This window comes from Pyrus communis, chromosome 9, assembly GCF_963583255.1.
Source record: "Pyrus communis chromosome 9, drPyrComm1.1, whole genome shotgun sequence".
Lineage (NCBI taxonomy): Eukaryota > Viridiplantae > Streptophyta > Magnoliopsida > Rosales > Rosaceae > Pyrus > Pyrus communis.
This window is the reverse complement of record NC_084811.1, coordinates 24188565-24200329: the sequence shown is the minus strand read 5'-3', so window position 1 is coordinate 24200329 and position 11765 is coordinate 24188565. Positions and strand designations below refer to the sequence as shown.

Genomic DNA, 11765 nt, shown 5'->3' with positions numbered 1-11765 from the left:
CAGAGCATGGTGGCTATTAATTTCTTACGTCCTTATTTGAGTTTGCTTTGATTGTTGTTGTTGGTGTCGTGTCGTGTCGTGCGCCTCTATTCATATGCCTTCTACTCATGCTTGGCTACAGGTTCCAAATAAGAAGAAAATAAGGCTTCATCCCAATTGATTAATTTGCAATTGCAAGATCCTTAATTCTGCATCGAACTATTACATTACACCCTCCAATTTAAAAGCTAAATCTGGGCTCCCTGCTTGTGCCACCTTAAAAAAAATGAAAAAGATAAAACCTAATTAGGCTATTTGATTAAGAAAAGTCTGATTTAGTCAATTGGCATGGGAACTGAGCACGTCATAGGTCCTCCACTAATCCAGCTACCAAACCCAACTTTAGGCAAGAAGCCAACCCTCAAATCCAAACATTGAGGTTTCATTATAACAGACCGCGTCGACCAACCGGTCTTGTACGTCGCCCAGGCAAACATTTCCATGCTTAAATCCACAGCCCCGTCTTCCCCTTGCCTTTTGATCTCGTCCAACACCCCCTCCTTCACAATTGGTTGACCAACATCTTGTAGCCCCGTCGTCAATATCTTTACACTCATGGTTCTTTGTTGCTTCAATCCCAGTAAAAATGGCTCCAACGAGTACGTCAGGATAGCGTTATCTTTGTACAAAATTGAACCATCTAAGCGGTTGAAGTGCACCCATGAAACCAGATTAGGGTTCTCTATTGTGAAGGTTACGTCAAAGTTGGCACATAGCATTCCTCTTGAGACGTTAAGTTTGGACACGAAGAGCGAGTTGAGTCGGAATTTTGGGGGTTGTGGAAGGAGGGATGTGGCCATGACGACGCATATCAAGGTGACAATCCCTAATGCAAGTAACAAAACACGGTGGACAAGTATTAATTTCGATGTCCATCTCGATGTAATTGGCTGCGGTAGGTAGGGGTTTGAAATCAAAGGGTTGTGTGAAACCGGGAGCAGCGGAACGATGACGGAGCACTGCGCTGTTTTACTAATTTCCATGATTAATAGGAGTTTATTATTGTAATAATGTCAGAGCTTATTAGGGTTTTTGAGGGAAAGAGAGAAGATGAAGAAATGAACGGGGGAAGGAAAGTAAATATAAAGGAGAAAGGTTAAAACTGAATAACTACTAGATAGTAGAGGTCGTTATAAACTAAAATTTATTATAACCAAAATTAACAAAAAAGGAGTAACAAAAAACTAGTGGAATTTCTAAACAGTCATTTGATAACAAAAAATGATTAACTGCGGTAAATGTGAAGCTAGAAGTAGAAAGTAGTTGAAATATTAGTGACCTAGCGCCTTTTAGGAAACATGGCAAATCGAATTTAAGATCTGTTTCAATATTATAAAAGATAAATACCGTGACTAATAACTTGTTAATGACCTACCTATGTGAAACATTTTATAAAATAAAGATTATTTAGCCAGAGGTGAATAAAATCTTTTCTAATGTTTTAGACATAAACCATATATAGGTCAATAAAGTCTATCTTTTGAAAGAAAGAAAAAAATAAATAAAGCATGTCATATGGGTTTACGCTAGTTAGAAAAGGGTAATGTTAGGGAGATCAAATTTGTAAACCAAATGATGTGATTGTTGATGTTTGGATTGTTACTAAAGTGTTGATTAACGTGCTTATTTTCTATTGGTGACACGTCATTAAGTTTGCAAAATTGGTTTTGAAATTTGGTCATCCTAGCATTATCCTTTAGAAAATAATTATTTTACTCTTCTTTTACTTTAGTTTATTGCTATCCTTCTCTCCTCCCCTCTCTCTTGTCCTTATATGCTCCCTTCTCTCTTGACTTTCTCTCATGTCTCTCTTCCATTATCTCCCTTCACTTTCTCATGTCCTTCTCTCCTCCCCCCTCTCTCTCATATTTCTCTCCAACGAAGAAGAAGAAGAGGTCATTGGTGATGGTGAGTAGCACTAAATCCCAACGGCTCCGTCAATTAGTGAACTACAACATTGTGATTGACATGATTCCTTCTAAAACAATCAACGATCTCCACAAGATCGTGAAGTGGATGGTGGTGTCATGCTTTGGGAAGGAGTGCTCACAAATCAAACGTTGGAGAGTGTTTCTTGAAGAAATCTTGTCTAGGCTAGGGTCATAGAAGTTCAACCTGGGTATCGATGAGGTTTAGAAGACGCCATGGAAGGAGGTTGAGGGTGAAATTGAGCAGTGGATCAAACTTGCAAAACTCGTGCTTTAGATTTTAGGCCAACTTTGCTATATAATTTTGTAGTTGAATTTGATTTTGGAATGGTGGAAGACAATGTTTGCATCTCTTGGAAACTTGAAAACAATCCATAAGAAAATATAACTACAAAAATAAATACTGCATTGCAGAGTTTGAATCGCGTATAAAATCAGAATCAGAAACAGACATTGCATTGCATTGCAGAGTTTGAATCCAAATGTAAAAGCAAAACCAGAAACAAACATTGCATTGCATAAAACAGAACAAAAAACGGAAACTGCAATGGAGTGTCTGAATCCAGATGTAGAAGATAAACTAGAAATTGACACTGCAAGGCAACATTTGAATTCAAATGTAAACAACAAAACCATGAAACTGACACTGCAACACAGAGTTTTAATCAACAAAGTTGCGCAAGGTGTGACGCGTAGGAGACGCGTGAGTGATGTGTGGGATTGACCTGATTTGAAATAAAAGAATTTGCACGCTACCAGCTATAATGGCATGAATTAATAAGTTTTTGAGGTGTTATAGTGTACCTCAAAGTCTCATTGACCCATGTATAATTAGAATAAGGCTTTTTAGCCAAAATGGTCCCTGAGATTTGCATAATTTCTCACTTTGGTCTCTGAGATTTGAAATCAATATAAGTGGATCCTGAGATTGTCCACATCAATCATTTTGGTCATTCCATGAAAAATTATGTTAAACAAGGATCAAAGTGACAAAATACCCTCAATCTAATAAACAATAGACCAAAATGATTTGACAAAAATTGAGGGTATTTTTGTCATTATATTCTTATATAATAGAAATCTTTCACGGAATGACCAAAATTATTGATGGGACAAACTCAGAGGCCAATTATATCAATTTCATATCTCATGGACCATTTTAGCTATAAAGCCTTAGAATAAATTTGATTGATATTATTATTAATATCATAACATTTAATTTATTGATTTTACAAAAAAAAAAAATTACCCCAAAAATAACACGCGCGTTCAATTGTAATTCGATTATAATTTAGTGATTTTGGTTTCTTATAAAAAAATTTTAAAAGAAAAACCTAATCGCAAGAGAGAATAGTAAGAACAAAAAAAAACATTGTTGTTGACTCATTGTTTTAGTCTTTGGGGTTAGCAACAAACCTTCTTGGTCTCTTCCTCTCATCCCCTCAAACTTTCTCCTCTAGTATCATCTCCTAGTGGCCAAGTTTTTTCTTTGGCAAGGAGAGTTTTCATGGTTGTGATCACTCTCTCAATTTGTTAAAGGGTCTTTGTAGAGCCTATGTCTTAGGCTTACTGCTCAAACTTGAATTATGGAGCGCTGATATTAATTGTTCAGAGTTGATCAACCTTCCTTATGAGTGGTAATTTTTGTGCGCATGACAACGAACTATATGTGAGGAGGAAGCTCAAGAAAGCTCGATATTAGTAGAAGGTATGACTTATAGTGGTGCTTTTTGCTGAGGATTGCAAGATCATCATAGGGTGACGCATTCTTTCCTCGTGGCTTGCCTTTACAGGTAGTTCTACAACTTGCAAGTTTAGTCCATATGAGTGTCATCTTCCATGTTGGTTGGTAGTGGGTTCTCTGTAGCTAAGGAACTATATCGTATTCTTGATGAATTTTTAATTGTGAAGTTGTGGTGCTTCTTTTGACATGTTTGACCTCTTGGTTACATTTGCATGTCTACCCTATGTACAATCTTAATTGTTCTTAATAAACTTTCTATGATCTACAAGAACAAGTTGTCTATGTTGAGTACACAAAAGCGCAAGTCATGTCAGCATTTAATAAATTAATTAATAGACTAGTTAAAATTTAGTTAAAATGTATGTTTAATTATTTGTATAAGTTTTTGAATCTTCATCAGTTCATCTATGTACGAAAACGCAAGAAGAATCAAAACTTGATCAATTGGTTAGCTCCACTGTTTAAGGATCTTAATTATGTTTATTTTTTGTTTGGTGAAACTCAGTTTTAATTTAATGTCGAGCTATCTTAAATTCCAACTGAATTGTGATGCTAATGCTAAAATAAGCCTTACAGTTGAATGTTGAACAACCAGACTAAAAGTCTCAAAATAATCCAACCCTTGTTCGTGACTGAAACCTTGTGCAACTAGTCGAGCCTTGTATCTTGATACTATCCCATCAGGGTTCCTCTTGACTTTATAAACCCATTTACTTCCTATTACATCTTTATCACTTGGAAGAGGAACAAGTTTCCAATTACCATGCACCTTTAGAGCATAATACTCCTCCTGCATGGCTTTTTACCATTGCACAACAGATGATGCAGCTCTAAAGTTCTTTCGTTCATCTATTTCATGGATGTCAGCCAAAAAAGAAAATCCACATGATATATGATCATTGTTATCCTCATGAGCAACATCTAAAAACTAAAGAGATGATAATTCAAGTAATTCAGCTAGAAATGATTTGTAGTCTTTCCTTTGAATAGCACCAGTCTTGAGTCTAGTTTGAATAATATTGCCATGTGTTTGTGATGCAAACTGTATATGTTGTGGAGACAAAGGAATAATTACCTGAAGTTGGGCAGAGTCAAGGACAGGAAGTAAAGAACCTGTGTGTTAAGATGAGGAAAGAGTTGTTGTTGATGGTTGAGTTTTAAATCCCTGCATTTCAGTCTTAACTTGCACTAAATAACTGCCCATGTTTGAAGAAGACCTTGACATATGAGTATCATAATAAGTTGCAGACAATGATGACTCATGTACAATATCAGTACTAGAAAGGGACTCCATATTACCCTCTGAATGAACTAAATTTCTATGATCTGTAACTCTGTGTTGTATTGGAATAGGTACCACTACAGTTTTACACTGAGATTGATCCTGAGTGAATTCATTCATTGTTACTCTAGAATGCAATTATGTATAAGGAAACACACTTTCATAAAAAACAACATGTCTTGAAATGATGCATTTCCTAGTCTTAACATTGTAGCAAATTACCCCTTTATATCCCATGGAGTAACCTAAGAAGACACACTGCTCAAACCTCGACTATAACTTATGTGCAGAATATGGTCTTAACCAAGGATACATTGCTGATCCAAACACTTTCAAGTTTTTCAACTCTGGATCCTTACCATATAATCTCTTGTAAGCTGAATCCATGGACAACACTCTATAAGGCATTCTGTTAATTAAAAACACAACATGTGCACATGCATAATACCAAAATTCAATAGACAATCTAGCTTGAAGAAGAATAGTAATGGTAGTTTCTACTATATGCCTATGTTTTCGTTCAACTACCCCATTCTATTGGGGTGTGTATGGATAGGAAATCATCTGTTCAATCCCTTTTTCAGCAAGAAAAGCTTTAAAAGAATGACTAGTGTATTCTCCTCATCCATCAGATTGTAAATATTTAAGAGCAACCCAAAACTGTGTATAAATAAAGCTATAGAGTTTCACAAAAATCGTATACACATCTAATTTGTTATACATCGGGAAAATCCAAACATACTTTGTATATTGATCAACAAATGTTACCTATGCCCTTCTACTATCTTTACCAAATAAGGTCCCTATATATCTGAGTGCACATTTTCAAATGGTGAAGAGTATTTATCAGTACTAGCGGAAAAAAGAAGTCTAGACATTTTTCCTCTAATACAATGTGTACACATACTATGTTGATTATCTAAATCTATTAATATACTGGATTGTCTCAACATGCTAGACAATATCTTATTGGTAGGATGACCAAACCATTGATGCCATAGAGTTGACTTGACCAATTGTCCAAGAAAAATTGAAGGCTCCTGAACCACAGACTATACTCCTTTTGTATGCTTGACCACAGGGATTTGAAACAATTGTCTTGCTTTACTCTTTCCTCTGTACATGATGTCCCTTGTCTTCTTGTCCTGCACAAAAATTTCATTTTCATCACAAAAAACCATTTGTGATTATTAGCACACAATTTTTGTACAAATAACAGACTTATAGCAATCTTTGGAACATGTAAAACATTGTTAAGAATAAGATCATGAGTATTGGTTTTAATGGTTGTTTCACCAATATTCATACTTGTTCCATTTCCAACTGTGATTTTATTAGAACCTTGGTATGGTGTAACTTGATTCAATGTTGTAACATCAGCAGTGATACGGTGAGATGCACCAGTATCAACAATCCATGCATCTTAAGGAATATAATGTTCTGTCTATTTTGCTGCCATAGTTGTTAAGTTGGCAGATGGTTGTTGGCCTTGAAAAACATAATTCCCACAATGATAGATGTCAAGCGCTGAATGACCTCTTCTCCCACAAATCTGACACTCCATTTGAAACCCAGTATTTGGTGTAGTAGCATTTCTGTGAAAACAATTGATTGCAGTATGCCCTCTCTTGTTGCAGATTTGACATTCAATCATTGTAGTTGATCTGCTCTCTGTGTTTCCATTCCACACATGTGAACCATTTAACCTTGAATTGCCATAACAAAAACCAGAAGAGTTACCTGGGTTGTAACCCTTGCCCTTAAATCCACCATTTATCTTGTAATTATTATTGCCCTTGTAATTTGAACCATCAAAAGGCTTCTATGTAAAAGAAGGTCTTGGACCAAAATTTGATGCATTACCTATAAACCCAAAACCATAGGGAACTTGAGGATAAACTGGACCAAGAAGTTGTGGAGACATGGAAAGTTAAGGCATATTAGATTGCTGTGGCAAGACAAATGATTGTGGATGTGGCTGTGAATATTGCTGGGGAAAAACATATGGCTCAGCAGAATATGGGTATGGATTTGGAGTTATAACACCACCAGTGGTTGCAGGTAAATGACTATGACATACAAGATTAGATCCTGAAACAAGTGAATTTCCCTGAGCAAATGAATTTCCCTGAGTTGATTGAGAACCCTGAACATACAAGGCAAAAAGACTTTGAGACCCAACACTTGTATCTCCTTCAATCTCTTTTTTTAGCTCCAAGCAACAAGGCCCTAAATTCTTTCACAAAAATGGATGATTCTCTGGCTAGTATCATAGTTCGAATAGTTGCATACTCCTTTGGCAAACCAGCTAAACCAGTAATTATCACATCATTATTAGAAATAAACGCTCCAACAACAGTTAACTGATCTCTTATACTCTTTAATCAGATATTTATCAATCAGATCACCTCCTTTTTGAATGGCGTGCAACTCAGTTTTTAAATGATTCACCTTAGTTTTAGACACTGAAGCAAATCTATCCACAAGATTCGACCAGGCTTCACAAGCAGTCAAACATCCAAGAACATATTCAATAGCCTCATGAGACAATGTAGCTAGTAAAAGACTCATTAACGCCATATCTATGGATTCCCATTCAACATATTCAGCAGTAAGTTCAGAAGTAATTCCTTTCTCAGTATTTATTACAAACTTTTGCGGACACCCAGTAGTGCCATCAAAATGCCCAAACAATTTATGACCTTTCAACACAGATTTGAACTGAAAATAAAGAGATATAAATATAGTCTTAAGTGAAAAGAACACTGCTTGTTTTATTAATTAGCTCGTGCGTTATATTCGTTTTATTAATTAGCTCATACGCTATACTATGTGCGATTATATACTTCTTTTTAAGGAAAATGTGCTTTATACAGTAAGATAATAAAAGTATGTACAAGAGGTAGATACCACAAAAAGAGACTCTGAAGGGAAAAAACACATTGTTGGGGCTTTCGACAGGGGGTTCAGTGAAATGCATGCTATCGTAACTGCAGAAGAAGACCCAAACCCATTTAAATTGGGACCAATAAGTGGATGGCTTCTCCTGAGGTTAGGAGGCGTAAGCAAACAAGAAATGTATTTGTAAGTGATGGTGGTAGACAAGAGGAGTTGGAATGGTGAGTTCCAAGGAGACTAGTCCTGAGGGGTCTCCACTGTCGTTGTGAAACTCATATGTTGGAATTCTCAAGGCATTAGGAGGACTTGACAGTTCATGATTATTCAGAGCAAAATAGGTTCCACTGAGAAAAAAAAAAATCTATGTAGACGATACACATAATTGTAGCAACAGTTAGCTACGCATGCACTTTATGAATGTAGTTGAGCCAAAAGGAGTGAGTCATTGAGTGTTCTGGAAGGATCTGCAACATAAAAAATTGTTAACTCTTCTAGTAACAATTCCCAACAAGTTCTTAAAGTATCTTGGATTAGAAAATCACATGAAAATATCTTTGGGAAGAAAATCATTTCAAATACTTTTTCAGTAGCAATTGAGTTTTTATTAAAAATATTACGTGCTTCTAACAAACTTAAATCTTAAGTCACTTACAAATTACCCCACGATGTGTTGATGATTTTACTCATTGCACTTGGGTTTATCTCATACGTCATAAATTAGACATTCAATCTTTGCTTAAATCTTTCATTGCCTATGCCGAAACACAATTTCACCACAAAATTAAAACCATTAGAACTAACAATGGCGGCAAATTTGTTTCTATACATACTTTCTTTAATGATCATGGCATACAACAAGTTTTCCAAAACCGAACTGAATAGAATTGTGACTTTCCAAAAATGCTTGTTGAAAATCAAAGAAAGAAGGTCCATTCTTGTGTTTCCACCCCTCAACAAAATGGGGTTGTGAAGCGAAAGCATAGACATATTCTTCAAACCGCACGTGCTTTGCATTTTCAATCACATATTCCCTTGCACTTTTGGGATGAATGCATTCTCACATCTACTTTTGCGGGTCCCCCCTCTTATCGGGTCTTACGCCTTATGAGAAATTATTTGGTCACCCTCCTTCATATACCCATGTACGCACTTTTGGGTGTTTAGCATATGCCACTAATCTTCACCCACAACATAAGTTTGATGCTCGGGCTAAAAAATGTGTTTTCATCAGGTATCCTTTCAGGCAAAAAGCTTACAAATTATATGATCTTAATTCCAAACAAATTTTTACAAGTCGAGATGTCACATTTCATAAGACTATTTTCCCATTCCACAAAAATCCAATCCCAAGCAGTTACCTCGGACCCAAATATTGGCCTTCCACCATGCCCAATCTCCTCTCCACCTGCTACAGTCCCAATCTCTTCCTAATTAAACCACCAAATTGCCGACCCGAGCCTTTCTCCTGGCCCAGCACCAGTCCCTCATATACCCATCTCTGCCACTAACGGGCTTGACCAAGTCCCAACCCTTCCTTATGGGCCTGCTGTCTCTCTGGACTCATGTCTAGCATCTGCCCAACCTGCCGCTGCATCCCCTGCCCATTTGCGACATTCCAGTCGCATCTGAGTTCAGTCAACCAAGCTCCATGATTATGTTTGCCCAACTATTACGTTGCCCCCCCCCCCCCCCGCCAATTCCTCGTCTTCCGGTCCTAGTACAAAGTATCATCTTTCTAATTACATGTCCTATCAAGGGCTCTCTCCCAAGTATTAATCTTTCATTGCATAATTTTCTACTGTTTTGGAGCCTAACAGTTATATAGAAGTTGCCAAACATCCCCAGTGGCGTAAGGTCATGGATGAGGAACTCTAGACACTTCAGGCCAATGACACTTGGACACTTTCTCCTCTCCCTTCTGGGAAATTACCAATTGGATGTCGGTGGTTTATAAGATCAAAAGAAAATCCGATGGGAGTATTGAGCGTTACAAAGCTCGGTTGGTTGCTAAAGGTTACACCCAATTGGAAGGTATTGACTATCACGATACTTTTTCCCCCACGGCCAAACTTGTCAAATTTCGAGAATTGTTCGAAGTCAGCTCTAAGTAATAAAGTTTTCCCCTCCTAATACCATAACCAATCATCTTGCGAGTCCGAATGTCCTTAAAAACACAAAAGGAATGCCAAAAAATAACAAGGCAATGTAGGGTGATACTTATATGATCAATAGATAATAAATTATAGTCAAGGGAAGGAACAACAAGTACAAAGTCAAGATTCAGGGTATTAGAGATGAAGACATCGCCTTCCCCAATAATGGGGACAACATTACCATTGGCAACACTAACTATAGTATTGGTTTATGGTTTTAAGGTTTGTACCTGTCTAGAATCACAAGTCATATGTTCAGTAGCACCAGAATCAATTGTCCATGTACTATTCATAACAGATGCAGAAACTTTTAAAGCCTTACCATCATTACCTATATGGTCAGAATCTACCTTAGCTTCGACAACCAATGCACGCGACTTGAACCGGTCACGATTGGTCCCACAAGTTCGGCCTACCATTGCTCTGGGTGCAGCATGGGTAGCTAATTAATAAAGCCCAAGCCCAAATAAACCACGCCCAAGCTCAGCTGCAATCATGATGGCCGAAGAAGGAAAAAAATGCATAATAATCAGCCAATTCTTTTCTCTCCCGTGGACTTTTGATTCCTTTCTTTTTTTCTTTTTTTTTTTCTTTTCCTTTCTTCAAACAGCAGCGGTGGTGTGGGTGATTCAAGCCTTCACACGAAGAAGACAGCTAGGATAATAGCAACAGTGTTCAAAGCGAGTTGTAGCAGCGGTGATGATGGGTTCTTTACGGTTGACAGAAGTCAATCAGGCAAGATGGTTTGATGTGGGGATTCTAGGCATGATGGGACAACAAATTCATACTGTGTTCGGGGATTCTAGGCACGATGGGACAACAGTTGCAGTGGGGTTGTGGTTCAGGTTGGGCTGCAATGATATAGGGCAGCAGGTCTAGTTTGTCACATAACGGAGTGAATCGATTCAATAGATTCAGGTCAGCAAAGACGACATCGTTCGCTGTTCGTTTCAAATTCAAAGAGGGTAGCAACAACAACAGTCGCTCACTAATCGAAGGATAACAACGATGATAATCACTCGCTAATCAAGGAAGGAGAACCAAACATGGCTGAGCCGCGACAGTGCTATCTAGCTATGGTTTTTTCTTCTTTTTTTTCCAACCTGTCTCTGGTGTCAAAAAGAGAATACTTTGGATTGTGATATATTCTTCTCAATAAGAGGTATTTAAGGTATACAACCCTAACATAAATGGAAAAAGAACTAATTACAAGTGATTACATGAGAATACGCGGAATTACATAACAATTAGGAATCCTAATACAAAAGTCAACAAAGACTCCCCACCGATAAACACGACATAAATCGTACACTTTGATATGGTGTGTGTGCATGATCTCTGTGAAGACCTAGAATTTTAATTCATTACATTTGTATTTTTTATATATCTCAAACAGTAACGTAATTTCAGCCCAATTTTATTAAATTAGATTATTATTGTTTTCTTCTTCTTTTTTTCAGCCCAAACAAAAGAGAGATATCTAGAAGCCACTTTCTAGCTAAACCTACGAACCAACAAAAAGAAATTGTTTCTTCTTATCATTTCCTTTCCTTATTCATTTTGTAATTACCTTTTATTGTATGCTTAGTGACATTCTAGCATACTGATTATTGAAGACTATCTAAGTAGGAGGCGGACGGTTTTTAGAAAACGGCGAAAATCTTAAGCAGGAGGTGGGAGGATGTTAATGTTTGTGATTGGTGATATGTGTTTCAATGGAG

General features: G+C 37.1%; 1 protein-coding gene across 1 annotated transcript; it reads right to left on the bottom strand.

The window, feature by feature from the left end:
- Positions 1 to 314: 314 nt before the first annotated feature.
- On the bottom strand, positions 315 to 839 carry LOC137744551 (uncharacterized). The gene has a single exon (XM_068484338.1). The coding sequence runs from the start codon at positions 837 to 839 to the stop codon at positions 315 to 317; it is 525 nt and encodes a 174-aa protein (XP_068340439.1).
- Between the last annotated feature and the right edge of the window lie 10926 nt (positions 840 to 11765).

Excerpts from the sequence above, each read along its gene's own strand:
- LOC137744551 (XM_068484338.1), bottom strand. The coding sequence starts at position 839 with ATGGCCACATCCCTCCTTCCACAACCCCCAAAATTCCGACTCAACTCG.